Source organism: Camelus ferus, chromosome 19, assembly GCF_009834535.1.
Source record: "Camelus ferus isolate YT-003-E chromosome 19, BCGSAC_Cfer_1.0, whole genome shotgun sequence".
NCBI classification, from domain to species: domain Eukaryota; kingdom Metazoa; phylum Chordata; class Mammalia; order Artiodactyla; family Camelidae; genus Camelus; species Camelus ferus.
The window spans coordinates 15,454,253-15,479,747 of NC_045714.1; the positions used below are offsets into that span (position 1 = coordinate 15,454,253).

At 58.1% G+C, this 25,495-nt stretch overlaps 1 protein-coding gene across 5 annotated transcripts in view; it reads left to right on the forward strand.

Annotated features, from left to right (window-relative positions):
- The window catches only part of MYT1 (myelin transcription factor 1), a 63,361-nt gene extending 38,836 nt beyond the window's left edge, over positions 1 to 24,525 (forward strand). For 3 of the 5 annotated variants that reach the window (XM_032461671.1, XM_032461669.1, XM_032461670.1), the window contains 16 exons: positions 391 to 525; positions 963 to 1,053; positions 2,018 to 2,131; positions 5,081 to 5,295; positions 6,592 to 6,779; positions 7,302 to 7,562; positions 10,288 to 10,442; positions 11,321 to 11,383; positions 11,481 to 11,549; positions 14,615 to 14,677; positions 14,996 to 15,079; positions 18,241 to 18,462; positions 19,453 to 19,544; positions 20,136 to 20,239; positions 22,210 to 22,353; positions 22,681 to 24,525. In XM_032461671.1, the coding sequence (XP_032317562.1) occupies positions 391 to 525; positions 963 to 1,053; positions 2,018 to 2,131; positions 5,081 to 5,295; positions 6,592 to 6,779; positions 7,302 to 7,562; positions 10,288 to 10,442; positions 11,321 to 11,383; positions 11,481 to 11,549; positions 14,615 to 14,677; positions 14,996 to 15,079; positions 18,241 to 18,462; positions 19,453 to 19,544; positions 20,136 to 20,239; positions 22,210 to 22,353; positions 22,681 to 22,821 (2,141 nt within the window). In that variant the 3' untranslated portion in view covers positions 22,822 to 24,525. The remainder of the gene's footprint in view (positions 1 to 390; positions 526 to 962; positions 1,054 to 2,017; positions 2,132 to 5,080; positions 5,296 to 6,591; positions 6,780 to 7,301; positions 7,563 to 10,287; positions 10,443 to 11,320; positions 11,384 to 11,480; positions 11,550 to 14,614; positions 14,678 to 14,995; positions 15,080 to 18,240; positions 18,463 to 19,452; positions 19,545 to 20,135; positions 20,240 to 22,209; positions 22,354 to 22,680) is intronic. The other 2 variants (XM_032461667.1, XM_032461672.1) reach the window with 1 other exon arrangement.
- Positions 24,526 to 25,495: the final 970 nt, after the last annotated feature.

A 25,495-nucleotide genomic window follows, 5' to 3' on the forward strand; every position in this document is an offset into this window, starting at 1 on the left:
GCAGGGACTTGTCACAAACTTTCACCTCTCTGTGTGGAGGCCTGTCCCCCACCCTGAAGCCAGGGGACCTCGCATAATTTCAGTGGGAGAGAGGGCAGAGGACATCAGCCGCTGATCGGGTGGTTCCCCCACCCCTCCGCCTTGCATGTCCTGCTGTTTGTGGGTTTCCACAGTCTGTGGGCTTCTTACCCCAGACCACCGGTGTGGGCAGTTTCTCCAGCGTCCCCTCGCCATCCAGCCCCTGGTCCCTCTCAGGCTCTTGGGCAGTCTGGCCACTCTCCTCTCTGGACAGCCAGAGTGAAGGGTCAGGAGATGTTCTGCCCGTGCCCTGCTTGCCACCCCCGACCCTGCTCCCCTCCCGGCTGTCCTTTGACAGTCTTATGTGTTTAGATCCCTCAAGAGCTGAGAAGCGTGAGATCAAGTGTCCGACGCCAGGCTGTGATGGCACTGGCCACGTCACGGGGCTGTACCCGCACCACCGCAGCCTATCTGGTTGTCCCCACAAGGACCGGATCCCCCCAGAGAGTGAGTAGCTCTGTCCGCTCAGGCTGCCTCTGCTGTGTGGACGGTTTCCTCATATGGGAGTGGCCATCCACGGCCCTGTCCTCTGGGTGGCACTGTCCAGAAGCCCAAACCCAACCCTACAAGTGTGGGGACACAATCCACGCAGCCTGGACAGGGCCCTGGAAGACCGCCACAGACTTGCTGGGGGGCTGAGTCCTGGAGCTGGGGAGGGCCTATGTCTGTTCCGAAGGCTCAGGAGGAGAAAGCCTGTCCTCGCCTTTAGACGAGGGGCAGTACTTGTGGACATTCCATTCAGAGGAGTGAATCACAGAACAGCTGGAGGTTTTAAGGCTGTGTTGGTTTCTGTCCCAGGGAGGCAGAGGGCCACAGGGGGAGAGGTGGCCTTGACTGAGCTGAGCCTGGACTGTGCTCACCGCCCCCTCCCTGTTCCCTCGCAGTCTTGGCCATGCACGAGAACGTGCTCAAGTGCCCCACCCCCGGCTGCACCGGCCAGGGCCACGTGAACAGCAACCGCAACACCCACAGGAGGTACTGGGCCAAATGCGCGGTGAGGGTGGTGGTGGGGCCTGCTGTGTGCTCCTCGGCTGGGGGCTGCCTTGAGGGCCAGTGCGAGGTCAGCGCAGATGTGTGGTGGGGCAGAGTGGCACCCAGATGTGCGGTCACCTGGTGGTGTTACTGCCTGTGTCACTGTGAGAGGGGGGTCCCGAGAGACCAGAGGGTGTCAGGAGGGTGCAGGCGCGGTGCAGAGCCAGGTGGAGATGGTGTCCTGCCGATGTTCAGGACCCCTCTGGACACTAGTGCTCGCTCAGCAGGCTGCTGGAGCCCTGGGCTGCTCCGTGGGAGCTGAGACCCTGGGAGAAGCACGGCTTCCAGGGTTCAGTTGTCTGCTGTCTTCCACGGGGAGAGGTTAGTGTATCCTCCCCACTCCCCGGGGTGCCTGGATAGCTGCAGCTGTGACGGGATGGCCTCTGCTCCAGCGGGTACACACTCAGCCAAAACGGCTTTAAGAATTTTGAAGAAGAGGCTAAACTCCCCAACGCTTCTGTGATGACGTCACCTCTCCGGGCCTCTCTCCTCTCAGGCAGTTATTCAGTTCTGACAGCTGCACCCGCGATGTCTCAGATGGGCTGCTTTCCTGGGAGGGCATGTGCCCTGCTGGTAGGAGCCTGCTGGTCCATGTCTCGCAGGGTCAGCAACCAGTTCATAGCCCATGGGGCCTGGGGCCTCCCCAGGTTGGCTGAGCAGATCTGGTTGGTGGTGAGGGGAGCGGAGGGAGGCAAGAGGCAGATTCCTTGTCCAGACCCACCCCTAGGATGTGCCTTTGCCCAGAGGTTGGAAGACCTTTAGGATGCATTTTGTCTTTGTGTCATTGGCTTAGAATTTCCGAAAACAGAAACCAACTGAGCTGCTGGTACCCTGAGGGCTCGAGGACAGAACTAGGGGAACCCCTGCCTGGAGGAAGGGCTCAGCTGTCCTCCTGTCCTTTCTCTAGCTTGTCTGGGTGTCCCATTGCTGCTGCAGAAAAATTAGCCAAATCTCACGAGAAGCAACAACCACAGACGGGAGACCCTTCCAAGAGCAGTTCCAATTCAGATCGGATCCTCAGGTGAGTAAAACGAGCTACAGACCGGAAGGGGTGTTACTGGACCCAAGTTCTAATGTCCGACGCGCGTTGAGGCCAAACAAACCAAAACCAGAGTCAGAGTTTGGAGCAGAGAGAGGTTTATTGCAGGCCCAAACAAGGAGAACAGGCGGCTTGTGCGCCAAAGACCCGAACTTCCCAATGGCTTTCAGGCGAGGGCTTCTAAAGACGGTGTTAGGGGAGGGTGGTGGGATGCATGATCAGCTGTGGTCGGCTGGCTGTGAGGTAACAGTGTGCTGTTTCAGGAGTCTCAGCTTTCTAGTTCCAGCCAGTCTGGGGTCTAGTGCCTATGGTCAGCATCCTCCCCTGGGTGAGGGTTCTTAGCCTCTGCAGAACGACTCAAAGATATGGGTCAGATTGTTACCCATGGCCCTTCAGGAGGAACTGGGAGTCCTGGGACTCTACTGTCCAGATCATTAACTGCTTGCACCTGCTCTTTGAAACTCTGGGAAAGCCTAGGACACTTGAAGCCTTTTTTCTCTACAGACAAGAAACAGGGGACGTGGAGGGTTTTTTGTACCAGGAAGGACCCGTAGGGTCCTGCTTGGTGTCAGGGGCTGCCTCCTGAAGTGTCCACAGGGCTGCGTGTGCACATGTGCGTGTGAGTGTCCGTGCTTGTGTCGTGTGTGTGCTCGTGCCCTGAGTTGCCCTGGAGGCTCCCAGGGCAGAGCTGGAGGGTGGTTTCGGGGCACACAGGACAGAGTCTTGTGTACACTGCATTGTCCAGTGCCTCTGCCCCTGTCTTTCTCTCCCCGAGGGTGTCTGATCTCTTTGCTTTGGACTGCTCAGGGATATTTGCGGAGATGCTGGCCCAGTTTGGAGAGAGCAGGCTGCGTCAGCTGAGGGTCACCACCATCCAGGGAGCCCTGGGAGCCACTCCTCCCTGGCTGTCCTGCCTCCACCTCCCTTACCCCAAGGATGGACCCTGAACTCGGGAGAGGAGCCAGTGTAGACGGTGCTCTCCAGAGTGCTGCCCCCTTGTGGCCCCTGAGGTGCTGAGACAGCAGTGGGCAAGTGTGTGTGCGCGTGTGCAAGTGTTTAGGTGCATGTCCATGTATGTGAGTGCGTGTGCAAGCATGCGTGCCTGTGTGTGAATCTGTATATGTGTGTGTAGACCATTAAGAAAGAATCTGCTTAGTGTGACCTCCAGCCAAGTGACCCTGTGAGTGCCACAAATAAGGCCAGAGGCTCAGGAACCACCTCCAACCCCGCCACCGGCCTGTCCCTTTCTGGGCACAACCTCAGCCAGAGAAGCTGGGACGCCCACTTGGCCTGCTCTGAGTTCCGTGAGAGGGGTCTCTGGGTAGGGCGGGGGCTTCACCCTCCCACCTGGGCGGGCAGGCTCTTGCAGGCTGGTCCGTGGGCGCCTTCAGTCCTGCACTCGAGTTGGCTTATTTCTACTGGGTAGCTCTCGTGATGACTGGAAGCAGCGCCTTTCCTCCAAGTTATTACTGGTCCTTCCAGCTTCTTGTCAGTTTTCTTGCCTTGATCCAACTTACTGATAAAATGTCAAACCACAGGCAGGTAAGGCTTGGTGAGGCCAGGGTGGAGGCCAAACAGGTTCCAAACATGGAGATTGTGCCTCGGGAGTTCCACTTCAGTCTGTTTGCCAGTACAAGTGGGACAGCAGTGTTATCGACTTCAGAAGTTTCTCATGAGGCGTGAATGAGGCAGTGGCATTGTTGCCTCCCGGACCCTCAGCGAGGAGCCCAGGGTGGTAGCAACTGGGGCCCAGATGAAGGAGCCTTCCATTCGGACTCTGTCTGGTCCAGGGGCCGTGCTTCTGAGTGTTGCATCCTGGGGTGTGGGGAGAGTCTTCAAAAAGCTTTGCTGGCATCACAGACACTAAGTCTGTGCTGCTGGCTGAAGCCACCAAAATGTGGTCCTGATGTTAAGTTTAGGATTTGCTTCCCCCGGGGTCCCTGGTGCTCTCCAGCATCTTCTTCAGATGCTGCTGGCCGGTGCGGAGAGCCCTCAGCCCTTCTGCTCATGCTCTGGTGGTGCTGGTTTCCTAAGGCCTTCAGAGCTGGCCTTACCGTGGCTACAGCATCTTCCTGTCACCAGTCCCCAATTTCCAGGCCACATTCAGGTCTTCAGTGCCCAGCACCTGGGGCCCCACACTGGCCCCTTCTTGGTTCCACTGACCCACCCTTTCCAGATGAAGTCACCACCTGGCTCTCCAGGCCCCTCCTCTCTTTTCCTTCTCTCTGAGCGGACGGTATACAAGCCCCTTCCTCCACGGAAAGCACAGAAGCCCATGGCCTTGCTGCAGGCGCTGGCCTTCCTGCCCCGGCTCCTGTGCTGTCTGGGACACTGTCTTCACTGGTGTCTCCTGCTCATTTAAAACTCTGAACGTTTCCAAGTGCTTTGGTGACAATGAACTGAGTGCTTGTGGTGGTCCTTTCCGGCCTGTCCTTCACCCTTGCAGCAGCCCCCTCCAGGGGCATCTCAGCCGACTTCAAGCGGGAGGCAGGGGAGGACAGGGTCGCCCTGTGAAGGGCTGAGTGGCCTGCCTCTGGGTGCCCTGCTCCCTCCGCCCTGGGGAGCTGCAGAGCTCTGCCTTGGCCCCCGCCCAGCAGTGCTCCTGTGGGGCTCCCTGCCAGGGCCCCGCGCGTGTTGTCACTGAGCTGCTTGAGACCTGCTCTCCGACTTCCCTCCTCTGGCTGACGCTGTGCTCAAGGGGACATAACGCTTGTTTCTCCAAGTGTCCCAGCGCTTCCTCCCTGCTGGCAACCCTTCCTGCAGAGCAGACCCAGACACCCTTTAGGGGTGGACATGAGGAGGGGCTCCCTGGGTCTCTGTCCACGCTGGGCTCTGAGGGGTGGCTTGTCCAGGCTGTGGGATGGGGCCCTGGGGGTGGGTAGTGCAAGGCCACTGGAGCCTGTCCTCACAGGTCTCTGCCCTGCACCCCAGGCCCATGTGCTTCGTGAAGCAGCTTGAGGTCCCTCCATATGGAAGCTATCGGCCCAGCGTGGCCCCTGCCACACCCAGGGCCAACCTGGCCAAGGAGCTGGAGAAGTTCTCCAAGGTCACCTTCGACTACGCAAGTTTTGATGCTCAGGTTTTTGGCAAGCGCATGCTTGCCCCAAAGATTCAGACCAGCGAAACCTCACCTAAAGCCTTTAAATGTAAGTTGGGGAAAATGGCTTCTGGGAGGTGTAGGGTCTGAGGGGCAGTGGAGGAGGAGCCCCACCCCCCAACCAGGAGCATGTAGGAATCTCCACCCTGGGGGTACCGATGGGATGGGACTGTAGCCCAGGCCCTAACATCCCTGGCATCCGTCGTGGGAGCTTTCTCAGGGTCTGTGTCTCACCGACATTGCCGCCTCCATGTCCACCATCAAACTTGATTTATCTCCTCACTATACGTGAAACAAAACCCAGGTCCATTATGGTGTCGTGTCCAAAGGCTTAAGAACAGCTTCCTTGACCTGGCTCACTGGGAGAGAGTGCCCTCTTCTGGCCCCCCTTCCCAGCCAGTTTACTCAGCTCAAGGGGTGGGGTCTGGGGAGGGTCAGACAACCGCTGTGCTGAGCTGGGTACCTGACAGGCCCTTCCTACATGGGGACCATCTTGCTGGATACAGTGTGCTATTTGTGATTTTAGCAACAAAGTTTCTGGGTGCTTGCACCAACAAAATTCATTCCTAAAAACCTTTGAGAACAAGCACCCCATCAATTTTTTGTCACTTATTGTACTAATTTGTGGGTTGCGAGCCCGTTAACCCTGGAAATGCACCTGGAATGTGAAACGGAAAAGCACCCCTGGTGACCATGAGATTGGAACTGGCATCTCCTGGTGGATGCCCAAATCGTTAATAATAGAAACTGATTGAAACGATTGCTGGCTGGAGTGGGAGCATCTCTTCAACCTGTTAGGACTGGGGGCTTCATGCCTTCACCAAGGTGCCCACTTACACTGGAGCAAGAGGTCAGACCTGAGAGTGATCTGATCTCTGCAGCACAATTACTAGAAAAGAGAACATTTTATGCCTTCGTTTGTCATGGTTACTTGAACAATAATGCTCCTTATTAAAGCTGTGACTGCTGGGGGGGGGGGACACCAAAGTCATCCGTCTGAGAGACTGTGACAAAACTTTCCTCCTTGAGTGGCGTTCCAAGTACTCATCCTGTCTGCAGACTCCTGCAGTCTCTCAGTAAGCACTCACTGGTAGACAACTTGCTTTCCATGAACTATCAGGGGCACTAGGAAGTCTTTGGAGGGTTTTGCCCTTTCTGCCCAAATGTTGGTCAAGCCAGAAATGGCCTTCTCCATGCCTGATGAGAGCAGGGGGTTGAGGGGCGTGTGGGCACCCCTTCATGAGGCTGTGCTCTGTGTGCTTCTAGCCCCCTAGGCCCCCATGTGTCTGCATGGCTGCCTCCTGTTCAAGTCGTTTGTCAGCCTGGTGTTGTTCCCTTTTTGCAGCCAAGTCTTTCCCAAAGGCCTCTTCCCCCAGGCACAGCCCCTGCGCCTCATCCTCTTCTGCAGGCTTCGACTACACACACGACGCAGAGGCTGCCCACATGGCTGCCACCGCCATCCTGAACCTCTCCACGCGCTGCTGGGAAATGCCTGAGAACCTCAGCACAAAGCCGCAGGACCTGCCCAGCAAGGTTGGTGCGACCCCTGCGAGGAGCCCTTCTCAGGCAGAGGAAGGGTGGGATTTGCAGTCAGGACCCCACGCCAACAGCGTGAAGAGTGCTCAGCACACCCAGTGTCTGTTATTCCTCTTCCTCATCTCCCTCCTGGCGTCACCCCGCTGACCAAAGACACTGACCAGAGACGTTGGATGGGCACCCCCCGAGCTCTGTGTGCTCTGTGTGCTGGGGGTGCCAAGCGGCTGTACACTCGTGTGTTCTCAGCTGTCCCCCGATTCTTAGGGTCCTGCACACCTTCTTGTGACCACATGAATGGCCTTCTCTTCTCCAGGGTCTGGTTATAGCGTTGGGAAACTCGAGGGAGTGAGTCGAGTCTAGTCTGTGTGAGTTTCAGGCCTCTCTCTTCTCAGAGACTCTTCTGTTCTTGTTTGGTTCTGCTTCCTTTGGAGGGAGACACTGTTCTGGCTTCTGAAAGCCGAGGAGTGGTATTCAGCATGGGAGGGTGGGCTCTGCCGCAGATTTCGCCTTTCAACGCAGGCTGTGGACATCGAGGTGGATGAGAACGGAACCCTGGACTTGAGCATGCACAAGCACCGCAAGCGGGAAAACGCCTTCCCTGGCGGTGGCGGCAGCCCCAGCGTGAAGTCACCAGAGGCCTCCCAGCGCCAGAGCAGCACCAGCGCCCCCAGCAGCTCCATGACCTCCCCCCCATCCAGCCACGCCTCCCGCCAGGACGAGTGGGACCGGCCTCTGGACTACACGAAGCCCAGCCGCCAGCGAGAGGAGGAGCCTGAGGAGGTGGGTGCTGGGGTCCAAGCTAGCAGATGAGCGGGTGATGCAGGTTGGCCTGCTGGCCTGAGGGCTGGTGTAAATGTGGTCGCTCCTCCAGGCAGAGCCTCCCCAGGTCCTGTCCCTGCAGCCCTGAGCAGCCAGGACTCATGCCACCCTCCTGGGGCAGTTTTCACCGTTGGGCCTTGCCCCCTCTGAGAGAGGTGGTCTTCTCACCTCTGCAGACTTGGTGGTCAGCACCAGCACAGGCCCTCTGGGGGCACGCAGAGCAGAAGGGCTTTTACTCAAATCCCACGAGGGAGGATTTGGGAATGGTTCTGAATTCCTTGGTTTTGTGGGCCTGCCAGCAGCTTGCTGTCCAGATCAGGAACGCACTGTACTCTGGCAGCAGCCCCTTCACACCGTCCTCAGGATACTCCAGGCCACCTGGCTCCTTGGACAGACGCAGGAGGAAACGCCTGGCCTCAGGAGCCCCTGGGTGGCCAGTGGCCTGAGTCCCAAGAGGGCAACTACGTAGTGGAGAGCAACAACCCAGGCCCTGGAGCCTGGGGGCAGTGGGCCCTTCCTTCCCAGTCCCTCCACCCGCTGTGGATGCGGGCTGTTGAGGGCTTTCCCCCCGGGGAGGGGAGCCTCCTGAACAAGAAAGCCCAGCTCTGAGGACCGCATGGCTCCAGGCAGCTTCCACACAGTTTGGGCAGGTCTGTGGGTGCCCTACCCACCTGCCGCTCCCTGCCAGCCCACACCCCCAGGAGGGGTGGCAGGTCCCTGTGGAGGGAGGCAGGACCCTGTGGCCCAGGGGGGCGGGGCGGGGCAGGTCCCTGTGAAGGAGGAGGTGGGCAGTGTGAGGATTCCTCCCTGAGAACTTGGCACCTCCACAGTTCTGTCCCGGTCAGCCAGGTTACCTCTGTCTACTGGCTTCGCATTCACCCCCACTTTACAGAGGGCAGACGGGGCCCCGGGTGAGGTCATGGCTCAGTCACATGGCTGCAGCCTCAGAAGAGGGGCACCTGTCAGAGTGAGCCCGCAGCGGAGGGCAGCCGGCCGTGGGTGTCTCCTGGGGCTGGCAGGACGCTCTCTCCCTGGTTGGTAGGAGTCCAGTCTGGGGCCTGGTGGGACTCTCCTGTTCAGGGCCACCAGGGCAGGGTCCCCAGATCTGCTCTTATCCTTGTTCCAGTCCTGCCCTGTGACCTTACCCCTCCTCGGCCCCTCCATTGGCTACGTCCCTTTCCCTGTCCCTTTCCTTGACTCCCAGCGCAGGCTGGTCTCTCTGGGCACTTTGTATCCGCCCCCTGGCCCCCCACCCTTGTCCATTCACAGGCCCTCTGACCATCCTTGTCCCCTCCCAGGGACTGTCACGACTATCTGTGCGGTGGTCCCCGGCCATGGAAGCCCGCCCCTCTGTCCCATGGTCGACAGTCTGCTTTCCAGCAGGAAGCCCCAGCCCATCCCCAGACCCGTCCTCTCCTCCAGCTCCTTCTCCTGGGTACAGGTGCCCACGTCCTGTTGGATCACACCCAGAAATGCCTCCTGGATCAGGCCTTCCCATCGCCTCTGCCACGACCCTGGACTCTTGACTCAGACTGTCCTAGCCCTGCTCGAGGCTCCCTGACCCATCCCGGGCAAAGCTGCTGCCCTGGCTCTTTTGCCTCACCTCTCACCTGACTCTGGCAGCAGCCCCCCTCTCTGCTCCCCAAACACCCCAGGACCCTGAGTCCACAGGCCTCTGGGACGTGCCCCCCCCCCCCACCATTTATCCTGAAGACTCAGCTTAAGTTGAGGAGTGTCCTCCGTCTCGCTCAGGCGAAGGAGTCCCTTTCCCTGGGCCACGTTCAGTGACAGTCATGGTACAATATCAGTGAGATGCGCTGGTTCATCGAGACCCTCGTGGTGCTTCAGGGCGTCCCCTCACTCCATCCCCTGATGTCCTGGGAGGGGCTGCTGTTACCTCAAGTTTGGAAGTGTGGGAGGTTGGACGGCTTGCCTAGACACAGCGAGCACCAGCACTTGGGTTTGAACCGTGAGCCGCCACAGGGGGCTGGGTGCCTGTTACAGGCTGACCTGCAGGGCTGGCGCTGACCTCCCCACCTCTGTGGACTCCCCACCCTTGCCCCTGGACGGAGGGACTATCCTCGATCCCCCTGTGTCCAGAGCACCTGCCCTCGGATGGTGACTGAACACCTCCAGATCCCACATTTGAGGTCAAAGTGCTTATTAAGTGCCTGATGCAGTCAGGTCATCGTGCTGGGTGGGGGCCAAAGAGCCAGGTGGCCCCAAGGTCACTGTGATTAGTTTGATCATACTTTGTGCCTTGTGCCAACCCCTCATCATTGCATTTCAGGAAACTCGTACTTGGGCCCCCTGTCTACTGAGGGCCTCCCGAGCCCTGGAGGGGCTGAACTCTATGTACACATTTGTGTTTAGAAGGTGGCCCAGGGCGGTTAGTTGGAGGTGACCTCATGCCCGTGGCATCAGAGGCAGCCGCCGGGGCAGCACCCAGGCCTCCTGGTTCCTGAGGCCGCTCAGGAACCGTGGCTGAGGTGGGGGTACTCCGGCTGCTCAGGGCGCTGCTTCCTGTATCTGGGGATGGGTAATCCTTCCCCTCCTTGTCCAGAGGATGGGAGCCTCCAGAAAATGCTCTGTGGACACTGTTCTGAAGGGTCCCTCTCCTTCCGCCCCGGGCTGGGCGCCCGGCCCCGCCAGCTGGTTAAAACGTCTCCCTGCTGGTTTTTTGCAGTCAGAGCCAGCAGCCCATTCTTTTGCTTCTTCTGAAGCAGATGACCAGGAAGTGTCGGAAGAGAATTTTGAGGAGCGGAAGTACCCTGGGGAGGTCACCCTGACCAACTTTAAGCTGAAGTTTCTCTCCAAGGACATAAAGAAGGAGCTGCTCACGTAAGTCCCCACCTTGGCTGACAGGACTCTGCGGGGAACCTCCATGGCCTGGACAGGAGAGCGTCCTGGTGGGAGCCGGAATGACCGGGCCCTCCCCCTCCCGGCCCAGCTCTGCCCGTCCTCCTGGCCTGACCACCTTGGAGGGCAGAGGCTGGGCATCCTCCACTGGGACTGTCCTGAGCCAGAATGGGTGAAGGGTTTCCTGTCAGCTCTGCCCCATGCTGGGCTCTAGCACGCTCCTTTAGGGTGCTGGACAATGAGGACGGGACCCTGTTCCGGCCCGCAGAGCCCAGGCCCGAGGTGTGCTCTGCCTTAGGACTGAGTGCCCTGGGTTTAACCAGATGTCCCCGGAGAGTGGGGAGGTGGCTGGTAGTGTCCGCCATCCTGTAGCCTCTGGTCAGTCCCCACTGAGACCGGCCTCTCCCAGGGGACTGAGAGAGGCCACATCTGGCACCCGCACCTCAGGTGATCCAGCCCTCACCTACGCTCAGACTTTGTTCCTGGGGTTCTCACCCTGAACCTCACCAGATTCCTCTGGCCCCGTAGCTGGCCTCCCCAGAAGTGGCCGGTTCAGTGTCAGGTCTGGGGCCTTGTTCTCAGGGCAGGCCTTGCCACCTCAGGAAGGAGCTCCCTGCACACGTGTGCCTGTGCAGCACGTGGGCTTCAGAGGCACCTTGACTTCAAGCTGAGCATGAATTTGGTTCCCTTTTCCTTCTGAGTTAAGTTGTGTGGGAGAAATTTGCAGTTGGAGAGGTCAGGGCTGTCCTCTGCGGTGAGCCAGGAGCAGGGCCAGCCCCCTCCCCGCGTGGGCTCAGCCCGGGGCAGGCCTGGCTGGTGTGCCTTGCTTTCCGTCTTGACGCTCTCTTTCCTTTGTCCAGCTGTCCCACCCCCGGCTGTGACGGCAGTGGCCACATCACCGGGAACTATGCCTCCCACCGCAGGTTCGTGCCTGGCCTGGGTGCCGCGTGGTGGGTCTTCCTCCTCTCCACCTCTGCTCCCCCTCTTTGCTCACCCCATATCCCATCTCTTCTCTTTCAGCCTCTCTGGTTGCCCTCTTGCTGACAAGAGCCTCAGAAACCTCATGGCTGCCCATTCTGCTGACCTCAAGTATGTCTGCCCTCCTGGCCTCCCACCTCTTGGGCGGCTTCCTTGCTCTGCTCTCTCCTTCCATGAGGCGCCAGCCAAAATCGGCCTTCTCCAGGGCTCCGGCACCAGGGGGCAGAGAGGCAGGGCTGTGGAGGGGCTGATTCTACTTGGCTGGGGCTTCCGCCACTGCTGCCTGTGCCCCTGCTCTGAGTGCTGCTTCCGCCTGCTCCCTTGGGAGGCTCGCCTGCTGCCCTTGGCCCTGCCAGCCTCTCTGAGGGCCGAGGTGGGGCAGGACTTGCCTCTGGCTCCTGGTAGCCCAGCCCGTCCTCTCCTTCTCCTGAGGACCCCGACGGGGCGCTCTGGGCCTGCTTTCCTCGCTGCCCTTGAGGTGTGAGAGAAGCCCAGACTTGACCTTGGCTTGCAAGTCTCGCCAAGGCTCCGAGGGCTGCAGGCTGTGCAGCTATTGCTCAGTGGATGGGTGCCGATGGTGGCAGAGAAAACTCTTGCCTTCTCCTGCAGCCCTCTTCATCTCCTTCTGTCGTGGCCCCTGGTGCCTTCCCACACATGCCTCTCCCCCATGCTCACCCACTCTTTTTCCTGAGCCCCACTCTCTGCTTCTGCTCCTCCCACACCTAACACACGGGCAGGGCAGCCCTGCGGCACCGGCTGTCCTGCTTGACTGTCCTGCTCAGATGAGGTGCAAGCACCTGAAGGCCTCCCAGCTCTCAGGGTCCTCTTGGGGCTGGAGTTGGGGGCTGAGATTGCCTTTGGTTTTGGTGCCCTCAGCTGAGCTGCTGACATCACAGCTGGTGTGACCCTGAGCCACGCAGCACTGGTCCTGGGCTCCCAGGCTGGACGGAGGCTGTGGAGGGAGGTCCCACCCCTCTCCCAGGTGTTCCTCCCTCCCTGGGGCCCTGAATCCAGGCCACTTTCTCTGGCTCACTCTGTTCAAGGGCCAGAGAGGGGCCGGGGCTCTGGCGCCTCTGAGACGAGGAGCCATTGCTGCTGAGGCTCCCTGGGGACCCAAGCTGACCGAGAAACAGGGCAGGAAGCGCCAGGTCTCTCAGTGAGTCCCGGGATTGCCAGCCTCGTCTTCGTGGCTCTGGGGAGGGCTGTCTGGTCCGAGCAGCCAGAGAAGCGTGTCATTGCCCATTTTACCAAGGAGGCCTTCCGTTCCCGCAGACAAGGCTGGGCAGGACTCACGACTCAAAGCATCTTTCCGGGAATTAACGGTTTTGACACAAGCAAGTGCTGGGGCTCAGCTCCCCTGGCAGCCTCCCCGGTGTACCCATCGTCCTCTGTGTCCAGCCGCAGGGGTCCAGTGAGACCTCCCCCAGCCTCCTCTTCTCTCCTTCCTTCCTCCCTTCTTTTACCATCTCTCTCATGTCCTTTCTCCTGTTTTCTTTTCTAGTTCTGCTTGCTTATCTAACTGATCAGTTTTCATGATTTTCCAGTTTGAGGGCTGGTTGGTTTCAGAGGCCTGGACGCAGCCACATGCACTTAGTAGCCCTTTATTCCCACAAAGCTGATGGTCAGGGCTGCCGAAAGGAAAATGAGGACTTAGTCTGGGTCCAGAAATGTGGCCAACTGGGAGGGTTGGCACCCTTCTAGGACAAAGGGCCTGTGAAGAACTGTAGCCCAAATCTTGATTCGCAGTAAGCAACAGAGTCTTCCTTGTGTGAAAACACATCATTCCCCAGCTCCCTCCAAAGCTCTTCTCTCCCCCAGGGGTCTTTCTGCAAGTGTGGACACGGCCTGGCTCCAGCCTGTCCTGGTGTACCGCCGCTCTTTCTACCGCCCAGTCCAGGGGCGTCGCACCCTCATCAGCCTTGGGGCAGCGTTGAGTGAAGATGAGTTGTCCACAGGGGGGCAGAGACTCCTGTGCCAGGCCTTGCAAATGAGTCTTTTTTGGTGCCCCCCCCAGCACCTGGGTGCAGTGACAATCTCAGATGATGTGTTTTCTGTGTTTTAATCAAGTCCCCGTTGTGGGGATTTGGAGTGCAGCCACATACCCTGCAAGCGAGCGAGCGGGGACCTCTGCACAGGCTGGGGGACAGCCCTCCACGGGACAGGGACGGGGCTGAGGCGGGGCCTGGTGTGCGCCAAGCCACGTGGTGTCCCCTCTACATGAATCCTTCTCTTGCCCGGACAACTCATTCAGAACAGGTGGTGGGAGGGTTCCTGAACCTGGCCCCATGGGTCCCTGGGACCATAAGAGTGGCCAATATTGCCAGCGCCCAGTGTGGACACCTGCTTCTCTAGCCATATGAGCACCATTCTTTCTTGGACGTGACTCTTGGGGAAAAAACATCACATCAGGCTGCAGGAGGAGTATGGGATGGGCCCACCTTCCTGGAGCAGCACTGTTCCCCGTCCCACGCCCCACCCCCCGCCCCCGCTGTGCGTCTGGCCTTCCAGAGAGGGACATTCAGGGAAAAATAAGTTAAGGAAAGCCGTGCTGGTGTATTAAAATGAAGTTTTTACCTTCTACAGTGATTTGTTCATCAAACATCTTGGGTGTACAAAGCTGGGCTTTCGTGTTTTGTGTCCCCCTCCCTGCCCTCGGCCAGTGCCAGCTACCCCTTCAAAGCTCCTGTCTGAGTGATCTCTGCACTCACTAAGTGGGAATCACACCTGGTGTGGCCAGTGCTGTGGACGGCACATCTCAGGGGTTCGGTGGATTCTGTTCATTTGCGAGGGTCAGCCACAAAGCTCCCTGAGAATAGTCCCTCTTTCTCCAGCAGCTTTGAGGAAGGACGTCTTAGGTGCTAGGTGGGCCGTCCTGAGCGGCCGTGTGAAGGCCCATACAGTTTCTGAACCTTCCAGTCCAGTCTGGCCCTCTGCAGGGGCCCGTCGTCCTGCATTGGAGACGTGCTTCCGTCTCTGCCCTCCCGGGCCCCTTGGGGAGACTGGGTGGCCAAGTCCTGCGGCCTGGAGGTCATGGCAGCAGGCCGGCAGGGTGTACATGACCTTTTCTGAGACCTTAGTGCTGGCTGGTGGGTGGGCCCATGTGGGGCTGAGTGCAGAGTTGTCTTCTGTGGCCATGCCTTCACTGGCTCTGGTCCCAGCTCCACTGTCCTCCACAGGTGCCCCACGCCTGGCTGCGATGGCTCTGGCCACATAACGGGGAACTACGCTTCGCACCGGAGGTGAGCCTGCCACGCCCTGGATGCCAGGCTGGTGCGGGTGGGGGTGGTCTCTTCCTCAAAGTGCAGGACTCCAAGTGAGACACTAATGTTGCTGCATCAAGAACCCATTTCATGTCTTTAATCTGAATTGCTGATGCTCCCAGAGCCTGGACAGCTGGCCTTACAGCCAGATCTGGGGCTCGTGGTGATGCCTCCTGCGGTGGCCCCGCTGCCGGGCAGGGTGCTCCCCAGCGGAAGTCTCCCCAGAGCTTGTGGGGCTGGTGTGAGATACTGCTGTTCTGGGACAACTGTGGCATTTTTTTCCTCTTTCAAAACCAGCCTGTCAGGCTGCCCCCGTGCCAAGAAGAGTGGAGCCAAGGCGACACCTGCAAAGGACGACAAGGAGGACCCTGAGCTAATGAAGTGAGTCTGGGTCTTGCCGGCCACTTCATGGTGGTGCAGAGTTGGGGTTTTCCTGCATTTGTAATCTTAAAAGCCCCTTCTGGATTCCCTTTGCAGTAATATAGCTGATCAGTGACAGTGCCCATTTTGGGGCACAGACGTGCTCGTGCTACGCACGTGGACACCTATGAGGGCACACACATGCACTGGCTCCTGTCTGGGCTTCCCAGGTCTGGGCTGTTTGACAGGGCTGGGAGAGGCAAAGCACCCTGCTGCCTGGGCACCTAGGGTACCTGGTGTAGGCCTCAGGGTGTGGATGGCCCCCCAGGTCACGCAGGAGCTTTGCAATCTGCATGGCTTCTGGTCTGGTGGGAAAGGTCAGTGCAGGAGTCAAGGAGGAGAGGAGGTTAGAAAGCGGTGAGTCTTTGAACCGTCTATGTGTCTGCATGCTGCCTCATCTTTGAAGGGAGCTGATGTGTTGCAAGCTGGTCCTTCCAGAGGTGTGGGCAAGGCCACTCCCCACTTGCAGGTGTGGGCAAGGCCATGCCACAGGTGCAAACGGGGTGACCCACCATCCGGTTTGCCCAGGACTCTCAGAGCTGACGCGGGCAGAGCAGGCAGTGGGTCCTCCGGCAGGTGAGGAGTGGCAGGGGTGGCGCTGGCCCTGGGGGCCCCAAGGCCTCGGGGCTGGCTTGGCTGGGTCAGGGCCCGCAGGTCCACAGGAAGCAGATCTGCCCTGAGTTACCTGCGGGCCACGAACACCTGGATGCTCACCCCACATCTGGCCCAAGATTCGGTTGCTCCTCTTCGGACCTCACCCCAGCTGCCCCAAAGCATCTGTTCAGCCACAGAGGAGGGGCCTCACTGACCTTCAGAAGGGATGGCCCACCAGCTGCTTGGTGTAATAAGGCTGCGGCTTGTTTATTTAATTTATACAATAAAACTGTAACAAGTGCTGAATCAGAAATGCAAAACACATGGTTGCTGGTACTGTGAATGCTGCCCACTAAATGGGAGGGCGGTAAAGGAGTATTTTTCCTTCTGAGGATCCAGGAATTTGCCTGTGATCACACGAATGCAATGCTGTTACGGATTTAGCAAGGATCCTGCTGAAAGGGATTAGAAGTGAATTGTGCTGCATTTGCAAATGGGTCAAATCAAGATCAGCATTTTTCAAGTTAACTGGGAAAAATGACTTTCCTCTTCCTAATGTGCTGTCAACTTTACTTTTAAAAAAACAAGATTTCCGCAGCCAAGTGGAGAATGTGACTGTCAGAAGCAGTTCAGCATTTACAGGATGGGTGAAGTTTCCAGTGGCTCCTTGGCCAGGAGAGGAGGCTGCCCACTTGGTGCCTCCATTTTGTGGGGCTTCCTACAGCCATAAACCTAAACTGTGTTTATAATTGACTACCGTCTTTAAACAAGTGCAGACCACAGCAGACACTTTAATAGGTGCTTCAGGTCCTGCTGCGGACAGGATTTCGTTAGCATGCACGAGCTGTGATTTTGGAGGGGTTGGTGGAGGAAGAGGTCCCTTTTATGAAGTCTTGTGTCTGCACCATTTAAGATTGAGCCAGGTCAGCATTTTGTGGTAAATCCTTTTGGCCACCACCAAATAACTGACCATGAGAGTCAGTGGAGGTTCCAGAGCTTAATGTGCATTGTCTGTGGGAGGACCCCAGGTGTCCCTGGCCATGCTGACAACTGACCGCGCAGAGATATGCCTCTGACCTGGGGCGCTGGGTTCACCTGGGAGCGTAGAAGCCGCCCCACTTGGGTCCCCACACACGCCTTAACGTGAGGCCACCTGACAGCTCTGAAGACTTGGGACCCACCTGGGGTCCAAGTGGAGTAAAAGAGAGAGAGGCCGTTCCTGCCCACACACCTGAAACATCGTGGATGCAGTTCCCGGGAGACAGAAGCCGCCCCTCCTCAGAGTGCCAGGTCCAGGGTTCCCCTGAGACCCCATAGTTGGGAATTGTCCAGGTTTGGGGGAATGGACACAGAATGGACCCTCCCCACAGCCACTGCAGGGCCTCAGCAGTGACACTGCTCTGGACTGGCGTCTAAGGTGACCTGGGGCCGGCTCAGTGGACACCCTGACATCTGGGGCCCACCTGGGTGGGATGAGTGCCCAGGGGCCCATGAGGACAGTCCTGGCTGAGGAGCCTGGGAACGCGTCCGCAGCGGCCACCTCTGAGATGAGGCCAGAGTGCAGGGGCCCCCAGGCCGCATGGCCTGTTCCCCAACTCTGCTGCCCTTCTGAGGGCTTCCTGCCTCTGACTTCTCTGTACCCCAGGGACCTCTCTGTAAGCGGGTCCTGTGAGTTTGCTGGGTCTGTGGCATGTGGAAAGTGGGTGACAAGCAGCCTGGTTTATTGGAAGAAGGAGACAGAACCAGCAGGTGGAGGGGCTCGTCCTCTGGCTGTGAGGATAGACCCCCAGAGCCCTCTCCTCGTCCTGTTCTCTGACTGCATGGATTCCAGCGGCAGCATGAGGGGCAGTCACTCTGAACCCTGCTCAAGTCACCTCACCTGCTCCTGGTGTGCTTGTTGCCTCTGCAAAGGGTTTACTCCCTTTCCTCGAGCAACCCGAACAGAGGAAATGCTGCTCCAAGGGCCTTGGACAGGAGTTGCCAGGGGCAGTCGGAGCTCTGCGGACAACCGATCTTCCATCCAGGATACACGTTCCAGATGCGGTCAAGTTGGGACATCATGGGCATCATGCCACGGCCAGCCTCACTCTGGGATGCTGTGGGGTGATGGGGACCCTGCTGTCCCCAAGCTGCCTGTGACCCCCAGGTCCCCTAGGCCCCGTGCTCAGTGCAAGCTCCCAGCAAGTGGCCTCTGGGGTAATACAGAAGCGATGCTGGCAGCAAGGTCTAGGTGTGGACCTAGAGGCCACCAAGAGCCAGCCCCAGGCCCCAGGGGTCACTGTTGCAGGGGGTGGGGAGAGAGGGTGGCTGCTGGCCTTCTTGCTGCGCAGGGGACACGAGGCCAAGACTAGAGGGGAACCACGATCCCTGCTGCCCTCACCTCTGGTTGGGAAGGCCCAGGTTCTCCTCCAACCCTAGGAGATTAGCCAGGAGCTCCCGGAGTGTCTCAGGGTCTGGCTTGGGAGGGTCTCTGGGCTTCTCCTCCCACCTCCGGCACCTTGTGCTCACCTCTGAACTCTTGTGTCTAGGTGCCCAGTTCCAGGCTGTGTGGGGCTTGGCCACATCAGCGGCAAATATGCCTCTCACAGGAGTGCTTCGGGCTGCCCCCTGGCTGCCCGGAGGCAGAAAGAGGGCTCCCTCAATGGCTCGTCCTTCTCCTGGAAGTCTCTGAAGAATGAGGGGCCCACATGCCCCACTCCAGGCTGCGACGGCTCTGGCCACGCCAATGGGAGCTTCCTCACCCACCGGAGGTAACTACCCTCTCTGCCATCCACGAGGGACCCCAGCTTTGGGCTGGGGCAGGGCTCCCAGGGAGGGAGACTGAGGTCAGGTGTGAACCGTAGTTTCTTGAGGAAAAAGTAAGACCCAGTTGGTAGCCAACTGGAGGAAGCCATAGAGAGTCTGTGGGACCACCTGAAAGCTATGGGACTTGCCAGTGCAGGTGTCTCCTGTGCTCAGACCCCTTCTACATCCCTCTGGCAAGAGCGAGGCCAGCAGGCTGCCTCCTGAAAAGCATTGTCACAGCTCACGCCCTGCCCCTCCCGCTGGAACCTCCTCTTTGAAATTTGGGCCTAGGCCTCTGCCTGCTTTACAAGGGACCCCTCCTGCCCAGGCAGTGGGCCTGCCCCCGACACCTCCCCGGTCCTCTTCCTCTCTGTGCCAGGAAGCCAGGGTGAACGGAGTCACCACCTGGTCCCATCAGGAGCCTCATTTTTCTATTTTATTTTTTTTGCTGTTGTTTCTCCACCTACACGATTAATTAGCTCATTCATTCCATAAACCAATACAGATAGTTCATCAAAGACCAGTCTCTGGAGGTAGATAGTCTCTGGAGAACAAGACTGGCCACCGGCCCTCCTGGAGTTGATTTGGGCAGAGCAGCAGGGGAGCCAGACTGCAAACAACAGATACACTTAATACAAGTTTGGTGAAGGACGGTCGCACCGGGGGATGTAGTGGCAGGGAGTGGGTGAGGCGGTCCTTTCAGAGGAGGCGAGGCACCGTCTGGGGGATGAGCCATCGAAGTGACGTCTAAGAGCAGTGGCCTGAGCTGAGAATGGTCTGGGCTTATGGAGGGGTGAGGAGGATGGAGGGCTGGAGCTGGGGAGAGAGGGGCACAGTTCCAAACAGGACCCTACCCAGCTGCCAGCTAAACCTGGTTCTCATTGTTACATGTGACCTCAGATGGCCTCTGGTGCATGACCTCGAACTTGCTTTTGATGTGTGACCTTTGCTTCCAGCTTGTCTGGCTGCCCTAGAGCGACCTTTGCTGGAAAAAAGGGAAAACTCTCAGGGGACGAGGTTCTGAGCCCAAAATTCAAGACAAGTGATGGTAAGGCTGCCATCTTGCCTGTGATCTTTGCAACCTGAGTGAGTGAGCAGTACCAGTGGGCGGGGGTAGGTGGCTAAGCCCCACCTGGAGAGAGTCTTGGTGAAGACTGAGTCCTCCAGCTGAGCCAGTGGCTCTTCTGACCTGGGCTCAGAGCTTCTGGTTGCCTTGTGTCCGAGAGTGGCCGTGACTGCTCTGACCTGGGTGTTGGTGAGTGTTGGCACCAGAGAGCCCTGCCAGCAGCACTGGAAACCGTGTTCTCAAGATGTATGGATTTGCAAACCCATTTAGGCTCAATGAAGAGGGAAGCTGAGGAAATTCAGCCTCATCTGGAAAAACTTCCATTTTTATCTTAGCAATTAATATCTGCCAAAGAAGTGTGTCTTCTCCCACATAAGACCCAGGGCCAGGAGGCAAACAGCTGACACATGGCCAGTAGTCCCCAAGGCCGACTTTCCCATCATGGAACATGGGACACCAGCTGGGTGTCTCTGCTTGGACGGGGTCCCTAGTTGCACCTGGAAGGCAGGCCTCCACTGCACCCACTTGCGGGCTGGGGCTTGGCCAAGCCACGACCCGGTCTCTCTCGGGCAGTGCTGGAGACCGATGAGGAGATCAAGCAGCTGAACCAGGAGATCCGCGACCTGAACGAGTCCAACTCGGAGATGGAGGCAGCCATGGTGCAGCTGCAGTCCCAGGTCAGTGCTGCCGCCTTCCCCTCCCCACCCCAAGGAAGTCCCTCCTGTGCTCAGCTTCCTCTTCCCAGGGTGGGGGTGGGGGAGCCAAGCCCGCGCCCCGCCCAGTAGTGTCAGGAGTCCTGGGGGTCTGGTGCTGTGGTCCCTCCAGGGCTACTGGTCCTGTCAGTAGGAGCAGAACCAGTTTGTGGGTTCTGAGAGCCTGGCTGGAGCTGGGTTCCACCTGGCACTGCTACACACTGGAGGACTGGTCACCAGTCTGCTCCCGGACGCCCTCACAGGTGGGCGGGAGACAATACCAGGACCTGCCCGGTTCAGCGGTTGTGAGATGAACACAGTGAGTTCAGGCGTCCCAGCCAGAAAGAGCACTGCTGCCAAGTGATGGGGTGACAAACTACCCTAAGTGTGTGTGTCATGTCTCACTCATTTCCCCAAAATGAATATTTGCAATGAGAAAAAAAAAACAGTAAAGGTCTTATTTTAAAAAGAAGACCATGTCCCTCCCTTGGCTGCTGAGCGGGGGCTGGAGCGGCCACACGTAGCTGTGTCCCCTATGGCTGGAAAGACAGAGGGATGAAGAGGTGACCTGGCGCCGCAGGGTCAGAGGGCAGAGGGGAGAGTGGGAGGTGTGAGGCACTGGGCCCCGCGTGCTGCTCCTTCCCCATCGACAGGCTTGCACGCTAACCTCCTATTGCTCATACACTGGCAGAAAAGCAGCATCAGCCTGGAAAGGTCGGGATGGGTTTCATCCATCCCGCCATGCAGCATCTTCCCCGGGGTTTCTGGGCAATGGAGGCAGAGAAGGCGTACAGGGACTGTCTCTGGGCACCGAGACACCTCACGGGCAGCTGTCACCCCCGTCCCTCCCTGCTCCTTTCCTTCTCAAAGTCCAAGGGCCCTCCCAGAGCCAATAGCCTTGGGAAGCACCTCTGATTTCTCTTGGTTTGCCAATGCCTACCTCGTTCATAGACAGATTACTCGCTATTCAGCGTCCTTTCGGAAGGACGGAGGGGTCTGGAGTTGAGTGCTCTGCAGAAGGGTTCATGCAAAGACAGTGTAGCTCCCCAGCCCTACTCAATCCTTTTAAAGCCAAAGGCTTGTCAGTCAGCGATGAAGGAGGGATGTGCCCAGCCACAGGTCACAAAGCTGCAGCCCCCTCGCAGGCGCTCACCACCCGCACCTAAGGGACGGCTCCGTGTACCACACACACTGTGTGCCTGCCTCTGCCTTCAGGTTCCCTCAAGAGGCGGTTGGGCAGGGGCTGCCTCCCAAGCGTGTCTTCTCCAGGCCAGGCCCTGGGCAGCCTTCCCAGCTGCCTTCCCCACTGTGAGCCTCTGCACAGGGTTATGTGGACCCCAAGCCAGCCAGCCCTGCCCACATGTCCTCTGCTATTCTGGTGTGGAGCCCTCAGAGCCCCTGGGAGGAGCTCCTGGGCTTCTGCCTGGGACTCCCTCCTGGCATTCTGCTGGGTCCAGAGGAACAGGGTTTGTGCTGGAAACCCTAGGATGCCCCCAGGGAGCTGGGGAAGCCGTCGGCCAGGCCTGTCCAGCCGCAAGCTGCAGAGAGAGACGCAGACCTGCTCCACTTGCCTCCACAATGTTTTGGTCTTTCTGATGCGGGAAACCCCACAGGCCGGTGGTCACCCTGAGGTGGGTGTGTTCCCATCACAGAAGAGGAGTAGGGAGGACGGCCACACTGGTGGCACAGCCAAGTGGCACCTCCGTCTGTGCTCCTCTCCACCCCGTAGGACCCATGAGGCACAGAAGGCTGTGGCCCTGAAGCCCCTGGCTCAGTCTCCGCATCGCCTCCTCCACTCAGGGCCCAGGCCAGCCCCTCACTTGCAGCAGGACCCCCAGGGGGCAGGGTCCCTGCCTCCACACCCTCTCACAGAGACGTGAGGTGTGGCCAGCGGCGTGGCTGGCGTGCTCCCAGCAGGGCGTGCCAGGAGGCAGCTGCCTTCTCTGTTTGCGCAGATCTTGTCCATGGAGAAGAGCCTGAAGACCATCGAGGAGGAGAACAGGCTCATTGAGGAGCAGAATGAGGCCCTGTTTCTGGAGCTGTCGGGCCTGAGCCGAGCCCTCATCCGAAGTCTCGCCAACATCCGCCTTCCGCACATGGTGAGCAGGAAGCGGCCCTGCGGGCACCACAGCTGAGCTGGTACCTGCCCCCGGGGCTCCAGGAGGACGAGGAGGGTGGGGCGCTCCCCTGCCTCTGGGGTCCTGGTGGAAGGCCCCGGCCCAGGAGTTCTGCTTGGGCGGGCCACATGGCTGGCCTGTGCCCCTGGGTGTTCCAGCCCGAGGGCTGCCCAGGGGATGTCCGGGCTTGTCTCCGGGGGCGAGGGCACGTGGGTCTGAGGTTCACCCATCGATTTCTATTTCCTTTGCTTCTGAAAACCACACGTCCGCGGCATGGACGGGCCTCGCGAAACTGCTTCTGTTCTCTAGGAGCCAATATGCGAGCAGAATTTTGACGCCTACGTAAGCACCCTTACCGACATGTACTCCAACCAGGAGTGCTACCAGAACCCGGAGAACAAGGACCTCCTGGAGAGCATCAAGCAGGCTGTGAGGGGGATCCAGGTCTAGGCCTCCCTGTTCGGGGAGCCACCATGCTGACCCCGGGGCGCCGGGGCACCCACTCAGCTCCACTGTTTACCTCCCTTGCCCGGCCCTCCCGGTGGAGATTTCCAACTTGCAGTGACTCCCAGCTGGCAGCCCCGGGCAGCCTCGGTGGCCACCCGGAGGGGCTGGGCCTGGAAACCCGTATCTTCCTCGATGCGATGCGCTTTGCCAGGCCGGAGCCTGGGCCTCTCCACGCAAGTGCAGGTGCACGAAGGGTTACAAAGTGATTTGTTTTTGCTTCTGGAGTCTCCAGTGGAAGCTCATGGACAAGGTTCTCAGGGAAGTTTTGGAGTTCGCAACCACAGTATTGCTTTGTCTGTCGAGGCGGGAGGGCAGCCGTGGGCCGGGGCGGGTCGTGCGTGTGTCATGTCAGCCTGGAGCGTGCCCGTGTGCCTGCTTGGTGCAGCCACTGTGGCAAGTGTGTTTTCTGTTGTCCTTTAATTCAGTTTTATGTTAAGGATGGAAAAAAGCAACGTTCCAGAGGTTAGGTTAGGAATATGCCTGCAGCCCACTGTCGGCTCAAGGAAGCTAACCTGGGACCCTTGAAAGTTCCAACCGGAAGCTCCTCTGTCTGGGCGCTGCGGCCCGAGCCCGTACAGACACTGTGGCTTGGGGTCATGCTCTCTCTTGAGGTCTGGGTCGGGGCCAGGGCCTCTGGCTCTGCATGTGCCCGCCCAGACCCAGACCCAGACCCAGACCCATCACTGCCACGTCCCCCGGGTCACAGCTGAGCTTTACCGAGGGGGGCGCAGCATCAGCAAGGTCAAGGGGTAAATTCCTAACTGGAGACCACCAAGGTTTCTCTTCTTTTTAGATCCATTCAAGATTTGAGAGAAGGTAAATTTTAATTTAATGTGTTAAAAACACAATGTTCTTAACATGTAAATAGAGTCCAAATCAATTGTGACTGCAATTCCAAGTTAGTATTTAAAAGTAGAGAAATTGCACTTCCTGGAAGAAATAAGAAAGTAGTTAGTTTAATTATTCTGTAAATTATTTAATTTTGTCAAAATGTAAGTATTTATATTCACAACCTCTTATGTTAACATTTGCTATTTATTTGACATTTTTATTTATTGATTTTATACTATTTTACCTAGACCCACACCAGGATGCATGAGAGGAAAATAAATGAAATCAAAGCAAAATTACCCATTGGACTATGAGATAGGCCACAAAAAAAATCTCGCTGTAACTTCTAGTTGTAATTTTAATGCAACCAAGTTATTTTTATATATTTTGTTATTTATTATTTTAATAATGGAATTGTGAAAAAGTATTTTGTAACTGAGGAGGTTTGATAATTTGGGGACACTCTCCCCTGGTCCACTGGAAAGAGGGACTTTCTGGTTTTCTTTGCCCCTTTGGCTCCTTCTGTTCCAGGCACGGACAACAGCAAACAGAATCTGTATTTATTGTTTATTTAAGTGTAGTGCAGATGTGTGTGCCCTGGCGTGTTTCCCATGTTGCGTCTGTGTGCAGGTTCTCGGTGGCCGAGTCCTGTTGCTGTGGGGGCGCGGGCCCAGGTCGCCTGCCCTCCGGCCCCTTTCCTTCGACAGCTCTGATACTGTGACCCTCCTTCCTCAGGAAACACATGGAACCCACAGCACAGCACTTCTCAGTGTGTTTGCAGGGTGATTTCCTAATAAAAGTCCACTCTGACTGTGAGCGGGAGCTTGTCTGTGGTGAGGACGCCGTCTCTGTCCCGATGGCTCTGACGAGTCACCTTCCTGGGGACTGGGTGGTGGGTGGACTTCTCCATCTCAGGCCTCTCCCTGATGCCACATGCAGAACCCACATCTCCTCCGTGGAACTGCCCTTTCCCCTGAGGTCTAAGTCGCAGACCGGGTATGTTTAAATCAGAGTTTTCCGGGGTCAGAGAGAAGTCTTTCTGCTGGGGTTGTCAGTGTGTGGGGCGTGAAATGGGGGCTGCCCCAAGTCCTCTCTCCTAGCCACAGGAGGAAGCTACCTGCAGGAGGAGAGTATGGACAATCTGGAGAGAGGCAGAGCTGAGCAATAGAGAGAGAAAGGTAGAAGTGAGAGGGGGAGGAAGAGAGCGCTCTCCAATGGCCTTTGCAGAGCTCCTGGGTTCAGCCATACCTGAAGGCATCTTACACTTTTGTGTCAGGTGGGGCTTTATCTCTCCCAGGTGAAACTTAGGTTTGGGCTTCTAGTCACTTCAGCCTGAACTGTCAACACACTTTGACTTCCCTGGGAATGCGGCCCTTGAGGCTAACCTGGAGCTTCCATCTGACATGTGAATGAAGGAAAATTCTTAGAAATTCTGGGCCTCATTTCCAACTGCTATCTGGGTCGTACCCAGTCATGCTGGCACACAAGTGCTGGGGTGTGGGCAATACCAACCCTGCAGTGTCCCCTCTGCAAGCTGAGGTGACACCATTCTGGGGAGCCGCTCGAGGCCCCTGCTCTGGCTGCCTGGAGAAGAGGTAGAAGAGGCCAGGGCTGGGGGAGAACAAGATGCTCAGAGTGAATCGCCACGTCCGTCTCTGCGTGGGACCTCCTGCCTTCACCCTCTCCTGGGGTCTCTGCCCTGTTTCCTCTGAAGATTCACTTGGCCTCTCGCCCTTTCTGACACCGAAACAGTACACATGGAGGGAGCCTGGTACACCTGCACCAG